This window comes from Lontra canadensis, unplaced genomic scaffold (genome assembly GCF_010015895.1).
Source record: "Lontra canadensis isolate GAN:19392208 unplaced genomic scaffold, GSC_riverotter_1.0 scaffold65, whole genome shotgun sequence".
NCBI lineage: Eukaryota > Metazoa > Chordata > Mammalia > Carnivora > Mustelidae > Lontra > Lontra canadensis.
The window spans coordinates 12,117,772-12,145,174 of NW_022631059.1; the positions used below are offsets into that span (position 1 = coordinate 12,117,772).

General features: G+C 53.3%; 1 protein-coding gene across 1 annotated transcript in view; it reads left to right on the forward strand.

Annotated features, from left to right (window-relative positions):
* The window catches only part of PREX1 (phosphatidylinositol-3,4,5-trisphosphate dependent Rac exchange factor 1), a 173,828-nt gene extending 171,361 nt beyond the window's left edge, over window positions 1–2,467 (forward strand). Inside the window, exons 38-40 of the mRNA XM_032879024.1 lie at window positions 1,027–1,129; window positions 1,382–1,449; window positions 2,317–2,467. Of these exons, the coding sequence (XP_032734915.1) occupies window positions 1,027–1,129; window positions 1,382–1,449; window positions 2,317–2,359 (214 nt within the window). The 3' untranslated portion in view covers window positions 2,360–2,467. The remainder of the gene's footprint in view (window positions 1–1,026; window positions 1,130–1,381; window positions 1,450–2,316) is intronic.
* Window positions 2,468–27,403: the final 24,936 nt, after the last annotated feature.

The following is a 27,403-nucleotide window of genomic DNA, read 5'->3' on the forward strand; positions in this document are numbered from 1 at the left end:
GCCACCCGACACAGGAAGCGCTTGGCTCGTGTGTTCATTTATTCCCAGTAACCACCCCCAGTGTCGGCCAGCTCTGTGAGTCTAGGGACTCGCTCTCTTTCTCTGCCCTACCCTGGCACTGAACAACACTTGGCACACAGCAGGTGCTCAATAAATGCTTGTTGAGAATGCTTACTGTGCACAAGGCACCGTTGTTTAGGGATTGACTCAGCTCTTCATAGCAAGCCAGTCAGTGTGTGTGGGCTTTTCCAGGCACTTCCGTGCAGGGCCATTTTGGCCCCCCAGGGGACCCTGGGCAATGTCTGGAGGTATTTCTGATGGTCGCAATGAGGAAAGGAGGGCCGGCGCCTGTTGGCATCTAGTGGTCAGAGGCCAGAGATGCTGCTAGAACATCCTACCAAACACAGGACAGGCTCCCACCCTTCCCCTGCCCCAGTCAGTAGTGCTCTAGGAACGGTCTACCCCTGTCTCACGGTCAAGGATGACATCCCAAGGGTCACAGAGTCATTCTGTGGCTGAGACTTGAAACCAAGAGGTCTGGCTGCAGAGCCCATGTTCTAGAATTGTTAGAACAGATGGGAGGGTTGACTAGATGGGTCTGTGTCAAGCCTTGCCAGCAAGCTGGCAGGCATTAGGGCGGTCACTTCATTTATTCCTTCAGCAAAAATACTTACCCAGCACCTCTCCTGAGCTGTCCCACTGGGAATATCAGAACAAAACAGACGAAGGAAAGCTCCCGCCGCGTGGTGCTGACGTATCAGGGGGTGCCCAGAGTAAAGCTGTAAAATGCCTACTGTGTGCAGGGTGCTGGCTGGTGGGAGGAAGGACAGGCAGGTGTGGGGTGTAGACAAGAGGGAAAGGGGTGGTGCGGGGGGCTCTGAGGGAGAAGAAGCCGGGGATGGGGGCAGCACATCCAGCAGTTACCTGGGGGCAGGAGAGGCCGTTCTTGGGGCCTAGGGTGGGGGAGAGGGCAGGGCATGAGGCCCCCCCGCAACAGCAATGGTCCCTCCTGCCCTGCCCCTGCAGGAGCACCTTGAGTGTCTCCCTGGAGCAGGCAGCCATCTTGGCTCGGAGCCACGGGTTGCTGCCCAAGTGCATCATGCAGGCCACGGACATCATGCGGAAGCAGGTGAGGCAGCCCCCCTTCCAGGGACTCTCCAGGGCCTTGTGGGCTGGGGGCACAGGGGGTTCTGAGCTCCATGTGGGTGGTCTGGGTGGTCACCAGTCCCAGACTTGCACCTTCTCCTGATTTGCTGGGGTCCCGGGTTTCAGCTTCTGGGGCCTCTGGTTACTCCCCATGCCCCACCCACCTGCACCTACATGTTTGCCCTTGAACTCCGTATAGAAGCAGGTTCTGGGTCTCATGGTTCTTTCTCCCCAGGGCCCCAGGGTGGAGATTCTGGCCAAAAACCTCCGAGTCAAGGATCAGATGCCCCAGGGTGCACCGCGGTGAGTGGCTGCTCTCCCCCCCGAGCCCCGCAAAAGGCCAGGACCTGGGCTTGGTATGAAAGTCCTGGCCTCACGCCAGGCAGCCCCTGTGGTGTTCCTGTGGGGCTTCACCTCTCATTTATGGGGCCCACTGTGGGGAGTGACGAGTACCACTCCAGGCACCGTTCTTACTTCTTTACCAAACAACCCTGTGAGCCTTCTCTCCAGGTGGTGGTGGGGACACTGAGGCACAGAGAGGTTAAGTATCTTGTCCCAGGTCATACAGCTAGTAGATGGCAGAGCTGGGATCCTGGCAGACTGTGGAGCTCAGGGGCCGAGCTCCCGACCACTGGGCTGCCTTGCTTCTCTGTCCTGCCCCTGTCCCCGCGGCAGTCTCCTAGCTGGTCCCCCTGCCAGTCTTTTCCTGACAGCAGAGCTGCCAAGACTCTCCTGAGAACCATGAGTGGCTCCGTCTTCCTTGCAGATGAAGCTCAGAACCTTGCCACTGTAGATGTTAGGGAAACCCGGGCTGTCCGTGGGGTGCTGGAGAGGTCCCCAAGATCTCTGTTAAGTGAAAAAACTCCAGGGGCTGAGCACTGGGTCTGACCTGCCATTAAGTGTGGAAGACTGCAGCCCCCTGTCGTGTACCCATGCCCCCTCCCCCATGTATCTGAACGCCCAAACACACTCGTGCAGATGTGTCTGTGTTTGCAAACCCAGCGCCAGGCTGGAGCGGGCCAGACCGCCGGGGGAAGGTGTGCGCAGCCTGGATGCATTTCACATACATCTTCTTATACTTTTTTGGGTTTTGTTTTCTGGAGGGGGATTATGTGTTCAAAACAACGGCCTGCCCGGCTGTGCCTCATCCTCTTCCCCTCTGTCCGTCAGGCTCTACCGCCTCTGCCAGCCGCCGGTGGACGGAGACCTCTGAACAGGCTGATACAGCTGCCTGGTGCTCGGCTGCGCCCTCTGGAGCCGGGGCTTCAGAAGGCCCAGGGGGCCGCGCTGCCCTCCAGAGCTGGCCGAGGCTTCTTCCTGCTCTGGGACCCGCCAGCCTTCTCCATCTCCTCCTGTGGGGACAAGCGGTGCCCCCACTCTTGGAGGAGGCGGTCGACTGGCTCTGGGCCGGCCCATTCCCCGCGCTTCTGCCAGAAGCCCGAGGGGTGCTGGGGACCCACAGAGCTAGCTGATGGGTGCGGCCAGGACCTGGGCTCCTACCCACAAGTCCCCGAGACACAGGGGAGAAGTCATGGGCGCTGGAGCTGGAGGCCTGCGGACCCAGCTGCCTCAGGATGGCTCAACCTGCACTTTTGAAACCCCTGGTTTCCTTCTAAGTCCACATTCCAGGCGACACACATGTCTCCTCGTCTTCTCACCTTAGCTTCCCATTCACCCCTAACCCTGTACTAACCTGCTTGGTGGACTCGGGAAAGCCAGGCCTCTGCCGGGAAAGACCGAGGGACAGGGCACAGCCCCTGGCACCAAGAGGAAACTCGAAAGCCACACCAGCTTCCCACATGACCGCCATGGAACTCGAGCCATCAGCCCCGGGCACGAGATTTGCTCCGACTTTATTTATATGGCGTGAAATCTCTATGGTTTATTTTGGGGTTTTTATGTTGTTGGTGTTGTCGAGATTTTTTTTTCCCCTCACTCCGGGTTGTGTGATTATATATTTGACATTTTAAATTTCAAAGAAAGGTATATTGTCTAACGGGACCAACATAAGGTAGTGTTGACGACTTCCCACTTCTACTAAAAAAGAGAAAAACTAAATTATTGAAAATACAAAAAATGTATTTCATCTTTTTTTAATATTAGGGTCTTACAGTATCACTTATAGGTATTGACTACAATTCCTTTTCCCACCCACCTCCATTCCCCAGCAGTTGGTCAGTGTCCGCATGAATGACTTTGTTCTCTTTGGACTTCGGGCTGCGAGGATTGGAGCCTGGAGGGGGTTGAACCGCCCACCTGAGATGCTGTCCTGCACAGGTGTCTATCCTGCAGGGAGGAGGACCACTGGGAAACACGGGGTGGTGGCTTCTGTAACTTATTGTTTTGATGTTAGCCCAGTGCAGGGCATTTGGGACTTCTCAGCCGGCCAGAGAGACAGGAAGCCAGCCTGGTCACCACCTGGGCACGGGGACCCACACTGGGATCTCCTCAGCAGTTTGTCCCCTCTAGCTTCTGTGTGCCAGCAAGGAAGCATCCTAGCTGAGGTAGCAGGGGGAAGGGGAGGGTTTCTACACTTGTCTGGTGGCTGAGGTTGGGAATGGGTTCCCCACTGCCCTGGAGGCTTAAAGCCCCACCAGCATCTTGGCCCCTTGGGCCTCCCTCTCTTGCCACTGTGGCTTAGGTTGCAGGAGATGGTCTTGTTGCTGGACACAGGTGACACGGATACAAACGAAGACTTACTTTAGCTCACTGGTGGGAGATGGAGAGGAGCCCCCGAGAGCAAGGACCTTGTGCACTGGTTTACTTTAAAATGTACAGAGCTCATTAAATTCATGATAGATTTTTTTTATTATTATTAAAAGTCAGTTTATAATACAAAGATCCTGATCTGTGGAGGGTTCCTTTGGGGGCTGCCCGCGGTGGGCGGGGGTGGCCAGCGACACGGGTGCAGTGAGCGCCTGCTCTGAAGGCCGCAGGGGGACAGGGACGGTTCCCATCGATACTGTCCTAGTCCCTGAGCCAGCGACGCCCGCAGTGATGTCACCGCTTGGAACCTGCCTCTTCCTCCAAAATGGGGGCAGTATATGCGTCCTCCTGTAGGAGAAGATGGGTGAGGACTCCCTGAGGTCGCACCGTGGGCTCGTGGCTCTCGCGTGCGGGAAAAGAATGGTCTTAATATTGCGTTCTCCTTTGCACTCCTTTCTGAGCTCCCCTTTCACCGCAATGGTGGAACATGGGACTATTTTCCCAGGCATTCCTGGGCTGCTCCTGGGTGTCGTGCCAGCGGTCCCAGTCATACTTGTACCCAGGGGCCAGGGTAGGACAGAGCGATGCCACCGAACTACCCTCCGCTCCAGCCTGCAAGGCCCACCGGGGTCTGGGATGGGGCCGGAGAGGAGTTCCGCTCAGCACGTGGGCTGGTTCCCGGCCAATCAGAATGCAGGCTGCCGCAAGCGGGCCAATCAGAGTAGACGCGAGCGCAGACTCTGCGCAGGCGCACCTGGATCTGTCACCTGCCTGGGCCGGGGCAGCCTACCCAGCCAGAGAAATCTCATTCCCGGGGCCGGTTTGGAGCTGCAGCCCAGTCTCGCTGGGCTTGTTCTAGTCCTGCCTCTCTGCCTTCTTCCTACCTCCCCCCAACCCCCTTTCCTCTTCCCTCCTTCCTGTCTTTCCCTCTTCCCGCGCTCTGGAAGAGGCTGACATGGATGAAACCCCCTGGGGGTGCCCTCCTCCTGAAGCCTGCCACCCCTGGGAACGCCCTGAGCCGTGAGGTCTCCACCCAGTCCGGCGTTTCAGGCCAGCGCTCCTTCTTTTAGTTTCTTCTCCTTCCAAGCTAACCTGCCCCAGAGCGCCTTCTCTCAAGGGCCGCATTGGGTCCTTCCCAGGGAGAAGCCCTCGTGCCTTTCAGCGACAGGTTTCAAAGCCTCCATCCTGTAACAGTTAGGAATGGGTCCTAGTGGGATCTGAGGCACAGTGACGGGCTGATTGTTCGGAATTATCTGCGCCCGTGTTTGGATCCAGGGAAGAACCCTCTGAGGGGAGGGCTGGGACCTCAGTCTCTGTTTGGGGTCAACACGGGCGATTTGATGCCTTCTTCAGGCAGGCGCTTGTATTCTGCCTGTTCGATGCCCGGGGACCAGAACCGGGAGGAGCGAAATCTCAGGCAATGATAGGGACAGTTTTGGTTTGGAGCCGAGAGGTAGGGTCTCTGTGGCCTTGAGCAAGTCACATCCCTTCTCAGATACAGAGCTTTGTCTGCAAACTGTGTGTGTGGGGCGGGGGGTGTGTGCGGTGGGGGACAGGACCTGGTTTTGTCTCAGGAAGGCCTTTTTCTTTTCTTTCTTTCTTTCTTTCTCTCTCTCTTTTTTAAAAGATTTTATTTATTTGACAGAGAGAGAGACCACAAGTAGGCAGAGAGGCAGGCGGAGAGAGAGGAGAAAGCAGGCTCTCCGCTGAGCAGAGAGCTGGATGCGGAGCTCGATTCCAGGACCCCGGGATCATGACCTGAGCCGAAGGCAGAGGCTTTAACCCACTGAGCCACCCAGGTGCCCCAGAAAGGCCTTTTTCACTGTACAAAATGGAGCACCATGCACTGCCCAGAGCAAGGGGGCATTTTATGGGAGATCTCCAGCTGGTGGCCCGTGGGTTGAAACTTGGAAATAGACGTGGGTTTTGTTTTTGGGTTTTCATAATTTTGAATTAGACCCTTGAGAATCAGCAGATTTCATTTCCAAATTCTGATGTTTTGTTTCTTGTGAAAATTCAGAAGTTCTGGTCCCACTGGCCCACATCTCTGCCCGGCCATGTGTGGCGGTAGCTGAGGAGGGCCACTAACTTTGGGCAAGGTGCCAGCTCTCCCGTCCCCCGCAGCCCCACCTGGCCCAGCACATTCCTTTACCTGAACTTCTCGGCTCTGGGCTGGCCTTGCTCAGGCAAGCCTGGCCAGTGTCTGCCTCATAACTGTCCAGTTCCTCAGCTCTGGAGTCACCATGGTGATGTGGGCTGAGGAAGGACCAGGTGACTGGGGTGGGTGGGCCGGTCAATGGATCATCAAGGGGAGGGCAAAACCCTGTAGCTGACGAGTCTCTTGAACCTCCCAGCTGGCTTCCAGAATCCCTGTGAGCCTCAGTTTCTTCCAACTGTCAAATGGAATGGACTCTGAAATGGCCCCTTGGTGTGGCTGGTGTCAGGGACTACTCAGGGAGCCAAAGGTGGGATGGGCTGTGCTGGCCACTTTATGATTTTATCTAAATTTAAATGTCTGCATATTTCCCACATTCCTTTCCCACCTTTTCTTTCTCAAGAACAGGAGCCATATCCCTCCTGCATGCTGTGTCCCCAGTGTCCAGCCCAGTGCTGGGCATCAGTGAACCATGGCTAAATAAGAGAAGGATCACGACTGTCAGAGCCAGGATCCCATGCCACAGCTGCCTGCAGCCAAAGGTCGTGTCTCTAACCATGTGGTCTGCGCCTGGCTTTGTTCTGGGGCCAGAATGGATTGTGGAGGGCTGTGAGGATCTGCCCAGAGACCTTTGAAGTCGAATAACTTCAGCCTTCCTCCTGGATCTAGGTATTCTGTGCTTGCTGTATGCCCTCTCCTGAGAGGTCACCACCTCTCTTGGAGCCTCAGTTTCCTTCTCTGAGAAACGGAGAGGTTTACCCACCTGACTGTGTTGTTGGGAGACCAACGGTCTCCAGGGTTCCCAAATTTGACTTCCAGGGTATAAATGTGGTTCTCCATTCTTCCAGCAGGTGGCGCCAGAGACCGGGCAGTGACCGGAGGTGTTGGTTACCTGGGCTCCTGTCCTGCCAGGTCCTGCCTACTAGCTTCCAGCACACAACGCCCGTTGCTGGGTGCCCACATTTGGGCCAGAGGTGGCCTGGAGGCATGTGCTGGGACTGTCTGCATGATGGGCACCGGCCCCTGCCCTTCTGGCCTGGGCTTGGCCTTATGTGGCGTGGATATTTTCTTTTTATTTTTCTATTTTTCATTATTTCTCTTCCTTTAAAAAAATTTTAAATTTAATTTTTATTTATTTTTAAATTTTAATGAATTAACGAATTTATTTATTTTATTTTATTTTATTTTTTTACATAGCTCCTCTTTCTTATTTCTGTCTCTTTCCCTTCCATTTCTTTCTTTCCTAGATTTTCTATTTTCTCTTTGTCCCAAAACATACCTGTGAGCTAGACTCCATATTCTTTCCTTTTTTTGTTTTTTAAATTTTGTGCGTTTCCTCCTCCCTCTTCTTTCATCCCTTGCAATTAGATGTATGAGAAGGATGTGAAAGACCCTTGTACACTGTAAAATGAAATGCTCCTGAAAGCTGTGGCTAGGAACCCGCCAATTACTAACAGGCACCCCACCCTGGCCTGGAACGAGGACCTTCCTGGAAGCTCTGACCACCAGGTGGTGCTGTGGGCCAGGTTGTCCTGGCTGAGACTACCAGAGCACCTGGGGAGGGGGGTGGCGTGGAGGGGAGCTCTTGCTGTAAATCTCTGGAATTCGGGGCTTTGTGGGGAGGTGAGTTAGAAAGCCAAGCCCCAAGTGGCCCTCTCTGCACACTTAGTAACATCTCCTGGAGGGTCAGGAGAGAGCTGTAGGGCAGCAGAGCCCAAGATGTCCTTCTGTGTGCCTCAGTTTCCCTACCTATGATAAGTGTGGATACAACTCAATTCCTCAAAAAGGACTTATCTTCTGACCAACCTGGCCTTCCTCAGACTTCTCTGAAGAGTTAATAGCAACGTTCAGAATCTCTCACTTGTTTTGAGCTCTCAGTGTCTGTGGGGCACTGGGCTGGGCAGCTTAACAGCATCACTTGGCATGATCCTCTTACCAGCCCTTTAAGGAGGAGATGGGCTCAGATCATTTTCAGTGACTTACCCAGGGTCACACAGCTCAGAAATACTGGGTCCTGAGGTAGTGCCAGGGCTGTGGTAGCAACATTACATTTAAAAAGTGAGAAACACAGTGGCCAGTGGATTTCTTGGACGCTGCCCAGGTATACTATGGGAGAATCTGACTTTGATCCCACAACCTGGCAGAAATGGGGGCAGAGGAGCGGAAGGGTTGAGGAGGTCACCTGACTACGGAAAGTTCTTCAGGCTGTTGTAGGAAAACAGAAGGGCACTTTGCTGCCTTCTTGCCATGGGTGCTGCCTCAGGGCCTTTGCACATGTTCCTATAGCCTGGAGCGAGTGCTCTTCCCTCCATTGGCCTCAGGCTTTGCTCCCTCATTTTACTCATGTCTGCTCAAATGTCACCTTCTCTTCCATTCTTTCCTATGACCTTCTCTCCTCTCACCCTGTTTCATTCTCCTGTGTGCCGTTTACCACCATCTAGCCGAAGTGATCATTGGTTCACCTCCTGCCTCTTGCACTACAGGTCAGCTCCACAAGGGCACGGATTCTTGTTTGTCTCACTTATTAGAGACTCATAGTTCATCAGAATGCGGTGGGAAAGGCCTTAACAACAGAGCAGCCTCCTGGGTCCCCGGCGGTGGGACCTGGGGGCTAAGGGGACAGGTAGAAGCCTAGAGACTTCAGGGCTGAGACCCGCACTGGCTCTGGGCTGCCTCTGCCATGTGTCCAGATGACGTGCATGTAGGCAAGGCGGAGGGCGAGGAAGCCCACTGGAGGCCTGGTGGGCCCAGAGGCATAGGAAGGTGCTCATTGTGGGGTCAGGCCCACCACACACACTGACAACAGTGCGCATGTTGAGTACCTACTGTGTGCCTGGGGCCATAGCAGGCGTGTTAGTACAGTGTCCAGTCAGCATGCTGGAGGCAACCCTTATCTGTGGGTTGTAATGGCCAGAGTTTGTCCCAGTAGGTTCTTTGGATTTTGTGCAGGTGTTCAGCCAATACTAGTTGACTTTAGTGGACAGAATCAGGGAATGAGGGGTGTGGCACGGAGGGCAGCATCTCTGCTGGTGAGGATTCTGATCACTAATCCTCCCCAGGTCTCATAGCACCTGTGAGAAGACACAGCTATTAGTCCCATTTTACAGATGAGAAAATGGGCGGAAAGTGGGATGTGACCTGCCTGAGGTCACGAAGCCTTGAGGCTGGGACTGAGCACATAGGAATCCAGCTCCCTGGGTTTGTTTGAACGCCTCTGGGGGGTGGGGGGCAGAACAGCCAGCGCTGAGGATGGTGCTCCATCCAGCCTGTACAGTCTCCCCCGCACCCTGCCTCTCTGGCCCACTGTCCTTCGGGCTCACTAATCCCATTCTTTGGTCCCACCTCGGGGACTTTCCTGCTGTTTTCTGTGCCTGGAACCCTCTTGCTGGCTGCCTCTCCCATGGCTGGCTCCTTTCCATTCATTATTCAGGTCTCAGTGGCAATGCCACCTCCTCCAGAGAGGTCTCCCAGATTGAGTAAAGATATCATCCCATGTTGACTCTCACAGAGCATGCTCTTTCCTTCTGCCAAAGATCCAGTCTTGGTTTAGCTCCCTTTTGCATCTCTTAATTCACATTTGTGGCCTCCTCCAAGTGGACTGTGGGTTTGCCGAGGCCAGGCCTGCCTTGCTCACAACTGTGTCCCGGTTCCTAGCGCAGTGACATAGTAGGTGCTCAGGCAGTCCTTGTTGACTGTGGTTGAATGAGTCAGTGAAGGAGGGGCCGGAGCAGGGAGGATTTGGATCCGTGTACAGCTGCCCCCATGAGATATTTATGCTACCTTCATCTTCCGGTTTAGAAAGCCCACGATTAAGTCTCCCTTCCTTCGCCGGGTGTGATAGTTCTGTCCTGACCCACTTTGTTTGAAGCCCTTCTGCTTCACCCAGGCCTAAGAGCCCTTGCGGAGGCCAGGACGGAGTTGAATGGCCCCACGAGTATGTTCTTCCATCAGGCTGGATCTGAGTCACTGGCTGCTGGGTCTGATTTGCAACTGGGGCTGCAAAGCCACCCTACCCAGAATGTGTCCCCATCCGACACTCAGCACACAAGAGGTCTGCAGAAACCCACGTGTGACTCTGGGTCTGCTCAGCGACCCCTTGGACCCACCTCGGGCCCTTGCTGGCATCACTTATCAGATGTTTACTGAGGGCCTACTGGATGCCAGGCCCTGTTCTAGGCCCAAAGTCTCATCAGTGAAGTGTTCGTGGAGTGTATTTTCTGCTGGAAGAGGCGGACAAAACCCATAAACAACACAGGTATGGAATACGTCAGGTATTAATGCCAGTTAGATCAGTCCAGCAGGTGAGAGGTCAGGGACAGATGTGCAAGCGATTTTAATAAATGGTCAGAGGAGGCCTCTTGGGGGCCAACCTTTGAATGGAGAACCAAGGAGAAGAGACTGTGGAGATAACAGATTCCACACAGCAGAAACAGCCAGTGCAAAGGCCCGGAGGTGGAAATTCTCCTGGTGAGTCGGAGGAGGAGTGACAAGGCCACTGCTGCTAGGGCAGTGGAGGCGGGGTGTGGGGGTGTGGGGGGTGTGGAAGGGTGTGACATCAGAGCGGACACGGGGCCAGGGCGCATGGGTGACTGGCAGGCTTTGGAGTTCATGTCTGAAATCGGGAAGCCACTGGTGGGTTTGGAGCAAAAAACAGTTTTCTCATCTGTCAAACAGAGCAATTACAGCTCTAGGTCCCCCAGCCCTGCCCATTGGAGCACTTTCAAAAGGCAGCTGAGAGGACTCTGCAGAGTGAAAGTGGTATTGTACCATTTTATTTCTATAAGCTGTTGCATTTTTCCTATTGTATTTTATGAAATGTGTAGTATTACCATGATGCACAATTATATTTCTGACTAGTCTGTGGACAGCCTTCTCTGATGAAGGCTGAAGCAGGGTGAGGGTTCTCCTGGAGACAAGGCACCTGACCAGTGGTGGAGTGGTGGGCACCCAGATTGCTGGGGCCGTGGGCCAGAGAAACCCTCCTGGAGTCAGGAGGGGGAGGGGCGATTACAACCCTGTGATACCAGGAGGCTGGCAAGGAGGTGGATCTGGCCCCCAGAGGTGAGGAGCGTAAGAACCTCTGTCCTCAGCACTTGGCAGGTGTCACCCTCATCCTCCCAGCAACTCCCGGGGCCACTATTCCCATGACCGGGACCAGCAAAGCTAGGCACGTGATGCATGTACCCCGAAACTCGTGCCGCTGAGGCTGGGGCCCACACTGAGGTCTGTCCCCACTGCCCACACCCTCCCTCCTGTCGGCTGACCGGGAGGCCCTGTGCTCAGCCCGGGGGATGAGTCAAGAGGACATGACTGCCTTCACAGGCACAGCACACAGTGCTCAAAAGGGCCCTATGAGGGGCGCCTGGGTGGCTCAGTGGGTTAAAGCCTCTGCCTTTGGCTCAGGTCATGATCTCAGTGTCCTGGGATCAGGCCCTGCATCGGGCTCTCTGCTCAGCAGGGAGCCTGCTTCCTCCCTCTCTCTCTCTCTGCCTGCCTCTCTGCCTGCTTGTGATCTCTTTCTTTGTCAAATAAATAAATAAAATATTAAAAAAAAAAAGAAGGGCCCTGTGATTAGCTCAAGGTTCTGTTGTTGCTGTCGTGAATTTCTTTTGAAATAATTTTCTTTTTTTTAAGTAGGCTCGCTGCCCACCACAGAGCTAATCATAGCCCGAAGCCAATCGCAGTCTGAATTCATAACCCTGAGATCAGGACCTGAGCTGAGACCAAAAGTCAGATGTTGAACCAACTGAACCACCCCGGTGTTTCACAGTCTTGGAATTCTTAGTAATCTTTGAGCAAGGGCTCTGTATTTTTGTTTTGCTCTGAGCCCCATACATGGTGAGGGCGGCCTTCCTGAGGCTGTAAACTGACCCTGGGGTCCTGCCCTTTGCCTGGCATTGGTTGGACATTGACTCACTTCTCACCAGTGAGGTACAAGGGCCTTGGGCTGGTGGTTCCTGGAAAAATCTTTCTCCCTGAAATGAGAGGGCTCATGGGGAACATTTCTTTTCTCCCCATTCCCCTCCCTTCCTGCTTTGGATATCAGACGCCTGGAATCTGTCCACATCTGCTGCTGCCACCCTGATCCAAACCATCATCCTTTGCCTAGAATGTTCTGGTGTTCTCACTGGTCTCCCTGCGCTGAGCCTCACCTCTCTGCATGCAGCCTCTGGCTTTTCTGCCTTTCTGCCCAGAAGTTCTGGGAGCTTCAACAGAGGGGCCCAGTCCCCCAGGCCAGCCCTCTCCTGGGCGGGCCTTAACCAGCCTCTGCCCAGCAGCAGGGGAAGGCACAGCTCTGTCCTCCTGCCGTCCTCCCCACTGTTTCCCTTCCAGCACTTTCCATGCCCATGTCCCCAGTGCAGGGCTGTCCCAGCATCCCCATAGGCAGCCGGTCCCTGGTGCCTGGGGTTCAGCCTCCAGATCTTTCCAGATCCTTCCTGCCCATTTACCTTTTCTCCATCAAAGCCTACCCATCCTGTGTCCCCCTCCCTCTGTCTCTGCTCCCCGCTGAGGGACACGTGGCTCACAGTGCCACAGGAGTAATGGGGAGACCTCCGCTAGTTCCCTAGTTCCCCATTTGTGCTTTGCCAGGACCTCCCTAGAGCTGGGGCTTTTCAACACCGTGATAATGAAGGGGGAATGCGCTGTTCCAGGGACAGGAACGTGGCAGGCCCACAGGCTGGAGGAGGGCAGCCCTGCGGGGGCCACACAGACTTGCCACTCTCTCTTCTGGCTTTTGGTTCAAACGGCGCTTTGGAAAAGAACACGCGAATGGCCCTGGCAGGTGGAACTTGTTTCCATGGTGTGTGGCCAACCTTCAAGGACAATGGAGCCTTGGGCTGCTGGGAACAGCCCGTCAGAGGCCAAGGAGCCCGGGTGTGGGTGCGGAGCTGCGCCTCCATCCATCACAGCACCTGCTGGCAGGGGTCACGAGCAATGTTGTGGGGGCGGGGGGAGGCACTGCCATGTCTGTGTCCCAGCAGGACCAAGCCACACTTGGATCCTGTTTGCAGAGACTCAGTGACAGAACGGGGGCCAGGAACACTCTCTGTCCCCCTTACCTCCAACCCCTCTTCGGTTTCACCTTCTCTGACCTGCTGGAGGCAGCTTAGAAAGTCTGACTCTGCCTAATGGTGAAGCCCGGAAAGTCTGCCTGCCTGCCCCTGCCTGAGGGGCATAAAAGGAAATCTAGCCTCCCTCCTCCAAATGGACAGACGAGAGAGATCCCAGTGCCCATCAGGGACTGGAGAGTCCCTGTGATGTGTAGGGTTAATTGAACACCTACTATGGGCTGGGCCCAGTGTTCACGTGAACATGTCCCTTCATGGATTCCTACAACAGCCCTGTGAGGGGCACCACATGCACCCCCTCCCCTGTAGAGAGGAAGGAGGCAAGGAGCTGGAGGGGCTCACCCAGGGCCACATGGTTGAGGGGTGTCAGAGCTGGGATTTGAGAACACGATGCCTGGGACGGGCGCTCACTCCCCACCTTCAGGCCTGCCAGCTGCTCACGGAAGGGGAGGTGTCTCCGCGGAGGGCAGGGTCTGTCAGAGACAGGAGCCCAGGAGGCCTTCCCCATGGGGAGCTTCTGGCATCCCAAAACATGGGACCTGCTGACAGGGTCATGAAGCCCATGGGTGGGCTGAAATGTCGAAGTGGACTAAGGCTTTATCATGGGGCTGTGCAGAAAACAAGAACTGCGCTGACTTACAAGAAAGATGCTAATACCAGGTGCTCTCAGGCATGAGGACAGGGACGCAGGGACGGGTGGAGACAGACGAGGGGGCCTCGTGATCAAGTGTGGAGCTTTGTGGCTGGACTTCCTGGGTTCCAGTTGATTGTCCCGTGCCTCAGTTTCCCATCCGTAGCAGGGGCTCCCAGCAGCATGTTCCTTCCAGGGCTGGACTGGGGCTGGCTGGGGGAGTGCAGGCAAAGCGTCTGCTGGGCGTGGGGCCGTGGGGAATGCTGGGGAGGCTGCCCTGGCTGATGGGGCACCCACCCCGGGGTGTCTCTCTCACTGGCCAGGGGCCTCTTTCAGAGAGAGCTCCAGAAGCCTGAGAGGTGGGCCTTTTGTGAAAGGGAGGCCCAGGGCCTGTGATAGCCCAGGGCCCTGGGGACAAATTGCTTCCATTTATTCTACGAAGAGGTGTGTTTATCTGCATTTCCACCTGAATGCTCCAGGGAGACGTTCATTTGTGAGGATGCTGCTCTCAAAATAAACCCGTGATTTCATCTGAGGAGCTAATTAGGCAGAATCAATGTGCTTTACTCTAAAGAGGGTCCATTTCAGACAGGGAGGCATGGCAATGAAGGTGATGGGCTGAATGCAGAGCTGGGAAGGGTTTCTTGGATGACCCAGAACCTTCCTTGGGGAATCTCACCCGGGCCACCAGGAGCTGCAGGATCAGAGCCCGTGCCTCCTGCACTAGTGCTTCTGGCTGGTGCCCTTGGGGCAGAGGTGGCCCCTGTGCCCCATGTCCTGCCCCACCCCTCGGGGTCACCACCAATGACCTAGGGGGACTTCAGCATGAACCCCAAATCAGGAGCCGGGTGGGCGTTGGTTCAAACGTGGGCTCTGCCATTGACTGGCTGAGTGGGTGGAGGTTAGTGCAGGTCCATGCTGAGCCTCAGTGTCCTCATCTGTCAAATGGGAATAGATAACACACTTCCTTCCCAGGGGAATCGTGAGGCTCCAAAAAGTTACCTTAAGGAGTTTGGCAAATGCCCAACGCGTTTGGAGTGCGCAGGGACGCTTGCGGTGAGTGTTACTTGCTCCTTCGCTAAGTGGACAATAATACTCAGCACGCGCACATTCATCACAGAGGTTATGGTCTTTACCCGGAGGAGCACAGGGCCCGGCACCTGCGGGGCCTCAGGAACGGAGCGGTTCTTCTCTGGGGGTGCACGAGTCGAACCCCCGATGCACACTCGGGATAGGCCGGGAGAGGCTGCACTGGGAACGGCCCCCCAAGAAGAAGCCCCGCCCCAGATGGCGGATTTCTTGTTCAAGTTCAGGTGCACGGAGGGGCGGCTGGGAGCTGTGTTCAGGAGGCTTCTCACTTGCGACCCAGGTGGTGGGGCAGCCCCGTCACTGCATCCCCAGATCTGGGCACAAAGAAGCCAGGTTGGCAGGGAGGACCCCGCCTTGGCAATAGAGCGCCCAGCCTGGGGGCAGGCAGTCACTGGGCTCGCGGCTCATTGGCCGGGACAGGTCACGTGCCCACCCCCCCCCCCCCCCCCGTCCCGGGACTGGGCCCTGCAGGGGGGTGTGCTGGCGGAGGGGACTTGCCCTGACTTCCAGATCCACGTGGAGGGTGGATCCTGCGCGTGCGAGCACGTGGCCAGGGAGGCTGGGCCACTCTTGTCCCTGCTCAGGAGCCGGCTTCAACTGCAGCCCGTCGGAGGGGAGCCGCGGGGCTTGCAGCTGACGCGCGCTCCTTCCCGGGGCGGCCCTTCCAGGTGGCACAGGAGCTCGTCAGGAGGCACACGCGGGGCTGTTTGATTCTGCGGTGCCGTGTGTCTGTACATTTCGGGTCCCAGAGAGACGCGTTTGCTGCAGAAGGGCCTCCGCCTGATCGCAGCAATTCTTAAAGAACATCTCACTTGTGGATTGTGTGTCATGTGTACATATGTGTACGTGTGTATATGTGTATGAATGTATATATGTGTATATATGTGTAAGTGTGTATGTACATGCATGCATGTGTATGTATATGTGTGAGTGTGTACGTGTGGATATGTGTGTGTCATGTGTATGTGTAAATGTGCAGATGAGAGATTTTCTCTAGTCTCCGTGCTCACACAGAGCTCCCACGGTGTCCCGGCTCTCAGAGGCCCGGTTGCACACACGCGGGCTCTCTCGACAGTGGCAGTATTAAAGGAGCCGGCGTAGACGCTGTGTCTCCACTCCGCAGGAAATGGCAGCTCGGCATGGAAAATTCCAGGACATGGATGGTTGAGCCTGGCTCTGAGCTACCCTGAGCTCCCACTGGGTCTCATGGTGCACCCACATCCCCAGCCCCCTGAGAAGTGTGGAAGAGAGGTTGGTCTCTGCCTGCTCCTTTTTCGCCTGCTCCCCTGCAACCTGTGGTCACGGGGTCCTCACCCTGGGCTTCCCAGGCTCCAGGGCCCTGCTCAGAGGCTGGAATTGCTGTGGGAGGGGGGGGCGGTGCCCTTAGCTGGGTCTCTGCTCCTCCCCCGGAGGCCTCCCTGACTGCTCTGTGTCCTCCAAAGTCACTTCCCATCCCAGAACGCCCGACTTCTTCCTTCGTGTTGTTTCTCAGTCCTCCGATGATCTGGCTCGTGCGATTATTGACTGTCCCCCACCAGGTCTGTGAGCACAGGAACTGGGGACAGCCCAGGGCCATGGCTCAAGAACCCCGCGCTGGGTGGGGCACAGTGGGTGCTCTTTGCCAGTGCTCACTGTGGGCATGAGTGCAGGGACGAAGGAACGGAAGCTCACCCTGGTACCATGAACAGACTTGCTCAAGCCTCACCTGTCCCATGTCCCATATCCTTCAAAGCCTGCCACATCCGAGGACTAATGAAGAACTTACTTGTGTTAATGAATATGTATTAGTTCTTTCAAGATGAAATATACATATTTAATAAGGAATGTCTAGAGACTCAGGTTTTTAATTTGAGGAAGTCACCCCGATAATGAGAATGTAAAATGATAGTGATGAGAGGGTGTGGGTATTTAGGGCACAGAGGCCTGGGGGAGCTGTGGATCCCAGACCACAGGCCTCTTGGATGCAGCACGGGGGGTTCAGGTACAGCTCTGCGGGGGGCATCTGGCCAGAACCCGGGCCTAGTCCCAGCTCTGCTACCCCCGGTGCGTCTGACCCTGGGCAAGCCACTCCTCTTCTTGGCCTCAGTGTCATTGTCTATAAATGGGGACCCTAACCCACCCCTCACAGGGGGTCTGGTTCAAACGCCATGAACGTAGTTCCGGTGTTTTGGAAATTACTGTTTGCTCACTAAATAGAAGGGATTATGGTAATGAGCAAAAGTGTCCCTTTACCTGTCACAGATGGGATATTTTTGGCTTCAAAAAACAGAATTCCCAAACATGTAGCTAAATAATAAGGACTATTTATTACTTCATCAACCAAGGAATCCAGAGGTTATTTCAGGCAGCTCTGGGTCCGGCTGGCTCAGAAGCCATGGCTTCTCAGGGACCTGGTTCCTTCCAGCTTCTTGCTGTGCTGTCGTCCCCTCCTTGGCCTTTGCTCTGATGGTCACAGGAAGGTTCCGCAGTTCCAGGTTTTATGTCCTAATGAAACCATGCCCAGAGGCAGGAAGAGAGAAACATACGTTTTTTCCTATTGCTTCTTTATAAGACCTGGGAGACCTTTTCCAGAAGCCTCCTGCATATTTTCTCTCTCATGCTATTTTGGCCTAAATGGCATCCCAGGCTTATTTCTAGACCAGTTGCTGGTAGAGCAAAGGTACCGGTCATGACTGGTCACTATGTTGTTCCCACCAGAGAGGTCTGCTCCCTGGGGACATGTTGAAAAAAGGGGGTGTTTTGTTTTATCTTAATGATTGTTGATACTGCTGGCCTTTACAGAGTGGGGGCAGGAATCGGGGGTGTCCTCCAATGTGCAAGACAGTCCAAACGAGATAAACGTCGTCCACATGCATAAAGAGCCATTTTGATTTAATTTAAGATTGTGAAGAGCTCCATTTAATCATAGAACCTATGTCAACTTTATATCAAAACAAAGTATTTTTGCGAGATTGTAATGTATATGGAATGTACTATTGATATTCAAGTATCTCTTGCATTTTCCTGCTCTTCTGTTGTAAGGCGACTCCTGGTCTTAGTTCTCTTACCCACAAACTTATTCTCTGGATATTGGGGAGGATCTGACGATCCATCACGTCTCCTCGTGCGTCTGCCTGCTCATTTACATACCGAAATGTGATTTATTTTATTACAAATTATTTTCCCTTTATTTCTTTTTTATAATCCACTTAAGAGCATTATAATGGGTTTTTAAGTATGTGTGATATTATAGGTTAATTATTCATGACTTCCATTTCAGGGCAGTAGAGAGGTTATTGAATACATTTCTTCTTTGCAGAGGTCATTGGGTCTGCCAGATTTGAGAACCACTGGCCTGAATCCATCACGATTTACATCCTGGGATGCGAGGAGAGCCCGAGTTCTGAAACTTGTGGCTTCCTGGGACCTGAACCACATCAGACTTGAGCTGAGCGTGAAGACCAGAAATGGCTGTTGGCTCAGCAGCCATGATGTCCAGTTGCCCAGGCAATTGCCCCCTTTGTGATCACTGAGTCCCAGTAGACGTCCAGGAAAGAGCTCCACAGAGCTCCACAGAGAGGCATGAAGGTGCCATGAGGGCTACTGAGGCAGGGCTGGGTTTGCATTTAGCCCTGAGACCTGACAGCCGAAAGCCACCCTATCATGGCCTGCCAGGTGTTGGTCATACAACTGTATCAATTTACCTCTGGGAGAGAATTTGCTGGTGGGAATGAAAGATTGGTTTATCTCCTTGAGCACAATCTGAAGAATACAGAGGGCAGGTAAGGCGTGACTAATGCCCAGCTGAGGCGGATGGTTCTGGAAGAGGTCTCTGAAGGCAATACCCTCCATTCATTCATTCGGCCATCCATCTAAAACTCACTGAGTACCTACTGGATACCAAGACTCATGCTCCCAGATATGAAGGTTTGGGAGGCATCAGACCTGAGCCTGCCCTTTAAGGGAGGCCAGCACTAGCCAGAGATAGGGCTAAGGAGGACCCGGACAGTTGGGGGTTTTGTTCAAGTGAGAGGAAAAGGCTCAATTTTGACAGCCAATTTCTTACAAATTAAACAATGAAATAGAATTTCAAATCCTTGGCCCTTACCCTTGAAATGTTTTTGCTAATCCATCCAAAAACATTTATTGTGTGCCTACTGAGTGTTTGCCCTCCGAGTGGGCACTGGAAATCACACAAACATAGAAAAAAGGAACAGGAACTCCTGTAGAGCCAAGGAGAAACAGGCTCCTTCTTAGGTCTCCCCAGAAGGTAATTAGAAGATTTCCTTGCAAGGAACTACCTATGCCCCTCGAGCCTCACCGGAATCACTCTTGTTGCAGCTAAACTCGGGTCAGGTACCAGCGTGTTCCAGAGGGAGAAGCGCAAAGTCTGACCGGGAGGAAATAGCACGCACCCCAAAGCGATTTTGGGATGTTGCTGATTTACTTTAGCAGAAACCTGGGGAGTATGTGTAGGAATAGATTTTGGAAGAGTGTTAGGCTAAGGAGGACAACATATAACATTGGGTCAAAGTAGATGTATAGATGTGGGTGCACTTACTGAGGATTCTGAGTTCAAGGGTTTGCACTTAAAGCTGGAGGTGGCCTCTGTGAACTTGGTTGCTGACCGTCCTTGGCCTCCGTGGTGGCCCTCATTTAATCAGGTTGGGATAACAGATTGTTCCTTGTATAACGTAAGGGAAGAAATCCAATGGCTTAGGGATATTAGGACGTGGGAGTGACTTTGTCATGAATAATATGGACAGCCACTCCTCCTGACCCCCTTCCATGCCCTCTAAGGGTCTGGCAGATGCTGTCTCAGGAGTGCATCGCGGCATACGTTATAGAGAGAGCACTTGCATCCTTGCAGCTCTGGTGGCTGCTCTCAGTGGGCCACATGCAGTGGTGGAGGTGGCAGAGGGAGACACCAGATGGCAGCTATCAGTGGGGATGAGGACAAGCGACAGCATTTATCCCTCTAAGACAAGGATGGGCCTACTCACCATATTTTCCAGAGGAAAAGAAGTGGTGATCCGAATGTCTCCGGAAATCTTTTGCATGGCTTATGCTTCATGGTGTCCTTAGAAATGAAATAGATGGGCAGTGTATCAAAATGTGATTGGATCTCTATAACAGAAAAAGATCTGGTGGCCAGAAACCACCACATGACCCTCCATGGCCTCTTGTCTAATGTTTCAAAAACAGAGATCAGGTAAGACATGGAATTTTGACTCAAGTTCAAATCACAGCAGACCCAGTAGGTCGGCAGATCCTGAGCTCCTCAGCAATGGGGAGGACTCGTGGTATAAAATCCATAACAGAGGTAAGACCCGAGTGAAACCCTCTAGTAATTTCTGTCCTAACCAGGGTAGCATTTTTGGTGAATTACAGAGATAAGTGTCACCCTGGAAGACTTGAAAGATGTGGGGGTGGGGAATCCAATCACATCTCCGGTTAACTTGCCTGTTTGGCCCCTGTGGGGACAGATGGTTCTTGGAGAATGACCGTGGATTACTAGAAATCTATTCAGGGGGTGACTTCGATTATAGCTGCTGTTCTAGACATAGGATCTTTGCTTGAGCCCATCAACAGCCCCCTGACACCACATATGCAGTTATTAACCTATTGCTTTGTTTTTTCTAGAGCAATCCTCAGGGATTATAAGAAGCAGCTTGCTTTTACTGCTCAGAGCCAACAGTACATGTTCACAGTCTTGCCCCAAGACTATGCCAACACTCCTGCTTTTTGCCACTGTATAGTCTTCTGAGGTTCTTGGTCATATTTTCATTGTACGAAGCATCACAGTGGTCCACAATGGTGTTGACGTTTGGCTGTTTGGACCCAATGAACAAAACGTAGCAAGTACATTAAATGTTTTGTTTAGCAAGTCAAAGCTGAATCCTAATCTTGGTTCTAATTTCTGTATGAGTAAGAGTCCAGGCAGGAGACAGAAATCGTGCCAGTTATTTTAACAATGAAAAAAAAAAAAAATATATATATATATATAAAAACCGTGTATATATATGGTTCTACAGGGGTTCCTGTTCCTTTTTTCTGTTTGTGTAATTTCCAGTGCCCACTCGGAGGGCAGGCACTCAGTAGGCACACTATATATATATATAATATAATATATAATAAATAGATATAATATATTATAATATATAAATATAATATGTATAATAAATACATATAATATGTATAATAAATACATATAATACATTATAAAATATAATATATAAATAATATACATATAATAAATATAAATAAATAAATATAAATAAATAATTGTTAACTAGGTACTGAGGGATTGAAATGCAAAGAGAGAACACTCAGGCAGGGATGGCAAACTGCTGTTCATAAGTAAGCTATCTGCCTTTATAAATAAAGTTTTATTGGCACACAGCCATGTGCGTTTGACCACGTGCTGTCTATGGCTTCTTTCACACTACAAGTGCTGAGCCGAGTGGTTGCAACAGAGAGCATATAGCTTGCATGCCTGAAGTATTTACTATGTGGCCCTTGAAGAAAAAATTCGCCCCCTCCTGCTCTATGATGTCACGGAGGTGGCAACTGTAGGAATCAGCTCCCACCTTAGGGCTGGGGAATTAGGTTATAAGGATGAAAACAGAAGCTTGGAAGAGGGACTTTGCAGAACTGAAACTGTGGGCCTGAAAATCATCTAGCACTGGCTGCTTGATGCTGGTATGCCTGAAGGCACTCGGGTGACATTGATAGGACAGTAAAACAGACCCGAAAGAAGAAGCAAAGTAGCAGACAGGAAGCAGAAGGAAGCAGCATCACCCTTCTTCCTCGTCCAGTGTTGATGTCGCTCTCTAGCGCCCCCTCTTGGCAAATCCCGACTGGGATCACTAGCAAAGCTAACCTGTGGTTTGCAGGGCCGGCCCCAGTGTGGCAAAGCAGCACACAGAAGGGTAGGTTTCAGATGAGAGACAGTAGTTCAAGAACAGGTACAAGGATCCAGGCTTTCCTTTCCTATTCATCTCCGGGCAAATAAATTTAGATGGAAGACAGGGTACATATCAAATAGTCAATTTTGGTTCTATGGTTAAGATTTGGTTTCCTCATCTGTAAATGGTAATGAAAAATACAGGAATTATAATACACCTGTTAATGAACATGTTTGGTTGTACCCAGCAACAGAATGCAGCACGCCCATGGCTGGCCGCTGCTGGTGGCCAAATCTGCCTGGATTGATGCCTCCGGCTCTAACCACTTGGGCCAGCACCCAAGCATGCTATTTTCACCCACACTCACTGTCACAGTTGGGTTCCCGGTATTATCCTGCTAATGTGACTCTCCCTCTCCCTAGTAGTCACGGTCACAGACCCTGTTTCACTGGCTTCACGGACCTCATCACCATCTGAGCTTACCCAGGCTACAGGTTCCTTCCCTTGTCCTTGAAACACCTGAGATCAGGGGTCTTCCTGGCCTCAGCTGTTCCCCCAGAACAGAGGCCAGGGCCTGGCCCGCAGAAGTTCCCAACAAAAATTCCATCCAGAACTGCCCTTAATCAGCCAGCTGGGCTGGTGGATTTTGTTATTTCCAGTGACGGGTGAGAGGACTAAAGCCCAGAGGCGTTAACTAACCCGCCTGGTGTCATAAAGGAATGAGCGAGCACAGCTGGGCTTCAAAGATCTTTCACCCTGTGCCCTTGCTACAACGCCGAGCATCTCGCTTTCCTGTCGCACCTTCCAGGGACCTCTCTTAGGCCACTTTGCTCCCAGGTCACAGAGGGCCAGTCCCGTCTTACATGGCATAGGAGTTTGCGTGAGACAGAAGTCTGCTGTCCTCTTTGATAATGGAATGAGAGACATAAATCCAACATTATGTGTGTGGCCAGTTGTCCTATTTCTTTTTTTCCTAAGAAACAAATTTATGGGGCATCTGTGCTCAGGGTTGATTATTCCCCAATAGTTTATAGTATCAAGACTCCTTTATCCCTCCGCCCCCAATAAATCTAATTTATATAGACTGGTAGATCAAGCAGTGCTTTTCCTGGTGTCAGAAAGCCGTGAATCCTTCACAGTGCTTTTAGAAACTTGTGGAGATTAAGGTTTTGCATAATGCAAATTGGGGAGAGAAGATGTTTGCTCTGCCTGTGGATGCAATTAGAGCAATGATCACCAGGAGAAATTCATTTTCCCGGGACAGAAAAAGGTCTGCTTGGTATGCAAAAGAGCAGAGTTATTTGCAGCACAGGAACCCGGAACCTGTGGTTAGCAAAGCACCCAGTGACTGTTTGATTTGCAGCTTTAAAGAATTTAAGGATGAATAAAACATTGAATAAATTTTCAAAGGACTGTTGTCAGACAGCATAAGATCTAAGCATTTGCGGGGGGAACATAAAGCAAGACTGTACCTGTGATATTCCAGCTCCAGACCCTGCAAAATCCTTTATGCTACCTGGAATTTTCTTCCACCAACTTTATGCCTCTCCTAATCCCGTAAGTCCCAACTCAAACCTCCTTTTCCAGGAAGTCCTCTCTGCTGACCCCAGCCCACCTACCCCAGCTCCCTTGACCTCCAGTTCACTCATTCATTCAGCAAGGATTTCCGACCACCTACTGTGTGTCAGGTGCTCACTGTTCTAGACCAGCCAATAAGACAGACAAAAGCCTCTGCCCTCTTGAAGCTGATGTTCTAGGTGGGCGTGAGAGACAATAAATGAAATAGAGAAATTATTACTATAGGAGACAATGCTAAGCACTGCGGAGAAAAGAAAGCCAAAGTGGGGGTGGGAGTCGAGTAAGAAATGCCTAGAGGTGGGCAGGGGGGAGTTTGCTGTTTTAGACAAGCTGGTCAGAGAGGACCTGAGATGGCGACGTTTCTACAGACATCTGTGGGAGGGGAGCGGCGAGACCTGACATGTATGTGGGGAAGGGTTCCAGGAGCGGGAAGACAGTGTGTTGCTGGCAGTTCTGAGGAGGGGGAGAATGTGGGCCTGGAGTCCAAACCAGACACAGGGCCAAGGTCATACGAAGCCCATTCATCCTTCTGTTCCTTCATGTACCTGATCTACTCATTCCTTCAACTAATAATTTGGTAGCCCGACTGTGGGCTGCGACGTGCTCCTCCGGACCAGCACCGGACCCAGCAGGCCAGGTCCCTGCTCTCATGCGTCTCACATCCTGGTGGGAAAATAGAGAATAAGCAAATTAACAAATAAATAATTTCAGAGAGTGATCAGGAGATAATAAGAGAGTGACAAGACAGGAGGTGGGCGGGGAGATCCAATCACGATGGTTTCCCGGAGAGCCTGGTCTGAGAGGACACTGTGGTGAGCAGCTCTGACCAGCCCCGGCCAGGCCCTCCCAGCACCTTCGGATCAATCCTCCAACTGCCTCCAAGTGAGGACGGCTGTCATCCCCACCTGCTGAGCGGGATCTCCCCCCCCCCCCCGCCCCCAGCATCTGTTGAATGAACGAGTGAAGGGGTGACTCCCCCTTCCTGCTGCCCCAGGCTCTTGGGAGCACAGAGGAGGGCTGTGCCCTGTGCGGGGAGCGGGCAGTCCTCCCTCAGGGGCTGTTTCTTCTTGGTCCAGAGGCAACACCCAGCTCTGCTCTTCACCACGGGTGTGGGGGCTGGGTGTCACTTTAAAACGGAAGGCCCTGCTCCCACGCACCAGGCCGCTGGTCCCACAGGCTTGGGCTTGGGGCTCCTATCCCTGTGGCCTCAGAAGGCTTGGGGGAGGGAGCAAATGGCTGTGATTTGCTGTGACTTCGCTGGCTGAGGAAGGGCAGGGCTGGGAGGGACCGAGGCCCGAGGTGAGGCCCTGACCGGAGGCTCTCTTTCCGGGGGCTGGTCCGGGCACCTGGGATGGACGTGGCTTTCAGTCCACACCACTCGGACAGGCCAGCTTGGTGGACATCCGTCTGGCTGTCTGCCATTTTCATGTGAAAGGACATGGGGGACATGACAAGGGGGACGGGCACTGCCATCTGCTCTGGAAAAGCACCGCGTCGAGAGCCATGTGTCCCACGACAAGGGTGGAGAGGCTGGTGGGGCCAGAAGGTCAAGGGGAAGAGAACTAGCAGAAGGTGCTGTCAGGCCGGCTCCCATGGAGGGGGGCTCTGCAGGGCCACATGCTTCTGGGCTGTGTCGCCATCTGGGCCCGTTTCCGTCCATGGCAGCTTGGGGCTCAGTCCATCTCAAAGCCCCCCCACCCACCCCCGCATCCTAGCCCTGGGGCCAGGCTGTTCTGATGCCCCCGGAGCCTCAGCCCTGCTCAGCGGCCAGCTGCGGGCTCCTATGGGAACCAGCTCTGTCTGGCTCCGAGCTCCGCCCCGCACGCCGGCCAACCTCAATCGCTTGGAGGCCCAAGAGTTGGGGATGGTCCCCAGGCTACATCTGCTCAGAGGCCAGGAGGTGGCCCCCTTAGGAGACTCTCTCCAGCTCTGACCCTCCTGGTCTGGAGCCCTGGACCCCCAACCAGAGGGGCTCAGGATGCGGGTGCAAACAGCAAACAGGTCAGGGGGAACCCCACCATCCTCTGGCAGTGCCACTGTACGCTTGAATTTCCAGAAGGAAGAGTCTGTGGTCTTCTCTCTCTGTAGGGACTCTGCACAGTGGGGTGGTCTGCTGAGTCAGGACAGCCCGCTGTCCTGCTGCAGACACCTCCCTACAGCCCAAATCCCGTTGCCGACCTCAAAGTGATTCATTTCCTTGTTTTATTGGACACTCAGTGAGAAATATGAGTCTGAACAGCGGCCCACGTGGCACGGAACCCGCAGGAGCATTGGCAGGGGTGTGACTGGTGACCGGAGGGAGGGTCACCCCGACACAGAAGGGAAAGGGCAGGAGCCCTCTTGCTGGCCGGGGCACGGCAGCCTGGGAGCAGAAGGGAACTGCCAAGCCTGGCCATTCCTGCCAAGCTGTCTTCACTTCTCTCCCCTGCACACCCGCCCCTGCTCACTCAGAGGAAATGCACAGATATTCTGTTTGTAATTAAAATGTAATTTAATTATCCGCTGAAGACAAGGTTCCAGAATTAATATTGCAATGAAATCTAGCTGCACCATACAACATCTCTTCTCCTGCTTGTTAGGAAATCAGGAGGTTGGAGGGAGAGAAGGCTCCAGGAGGAAGTGTGAGGTTCCTTCTTTGGTAGATGCCGCAGCCACCCAGTGCTGGGCTGGGGAGGGAAGACACAGCCCAGGACACCCCCAGACCTGAGCACCTGCAGGGTCTGGGGGAGCCAAGGGGGAATAGAGTTACCATCAGGCCATGGAGGTTGGACTGACTCTGCCACTCAGCAGCTGTGTGGCCCTGGGCAAGTTACTGAACCTCTCTGAGTCTCACTTTCCTCACATGGAAAACAGGGATGACCATGTTCTCTCTCTCATTGACTTGTTGGGGGGATTCCACAAGTTCCTTGAGATCTGGACTCATATGTCAGTGATGAGTGAGACCGTCCCTGGCCACCTCGCCTGAACTTGCCACCCAGCCCCTTGCCAGTGTCTGTCTCACTTCCGTCCACGCTCTTCATGGCACCGAGCACCGTAGCCCACGCCGTGTATTTCACTTCTCTCTCTTGCTCTTTGTCTGGCTTCCATCACGAAAATTTGAAGTCCTCGAACAAAGGGAATTTTGATCTTGTGCTCACTGCTTCACTTCTAGAACCCATGATAGTTGCTGGTGCACAGTAGGTGCTCCGTAAAGCCTTGTTTGGGTGAGACAGTGAATGAATGAATGGAGGAGAGGGTGAACGAATGAGTGCGATGCAGATCCAGAGCCCTGACTGCACGGGACGGGCTCCTTGGGCGTGTTAGCTAAGGCGGCCGTCAGCATCCTGCTCCCCTCTGTTCCTTTTCTTCCACTCACTCATTCAACAATTACCCGGACCTCCTAAGCCTCAGGTGCCCTTCCCAGTCGCTGTGTGAATACGGCCCTTGGGGGGAGAAAAGCCTGAGCCCTGTCCTCTTGGAGCGTATGTTTCAGGGGCAGGAGAGGGACACCGAGCCTGTAAGTGGTTAAATACACAAAGTAGTGTTCGGCTGGGGTAAATCTGAGGGAGAATAAATATGTCAGGGGAAGGGGATGGGGAGTAATGCTGTGCTGTGTCGGCAAGGCAGGAGGAGGTGACCTCTGGGGAAGGTGGCCTATGAGCAGAGGCCTGGGGTGTTGGGAGGAGTCATCAGGTATGGGGGTGTGTCGGGAGCCCTGACAGAGGGGCAGAGCCAGGTCAAAGGCCCAGTGGGCACCGTCTGGAGAGTAGGGGGGCTACAAGGGCTGGTGGTGGCGTTCCCCGGGGGTGGGGTGGGGAGGGAGGAGGGCAGAGAGGAGTTTGCAGGTGGCGAAGTCGTTCCTGCAGCACCCATGGGTTGGGCTTTGGGGTTCAAGCGAGATGGCAGCCAGGATGTCCCAGCACAGGAGGAACCTGAGCGGGGCTTGATGTCCCCCTTGGGCCACATGTGGAGCTGCTGCAGGGAAAGGGAAAGAAGAGCCAGGACGGAGGCCAGGGAGGTGGTGCCCAGGCAGGACGACAGTGTGTCATTGAGCAACGGAGAGAGAAATGTTGAAGAGTGTGTGCGCGGGGTCTTGTTTTATGTCATATGTTCTGTTTTCCTCCTTAACAAGCCTCATCCCATGAGGGATGTAAAGTGCTGG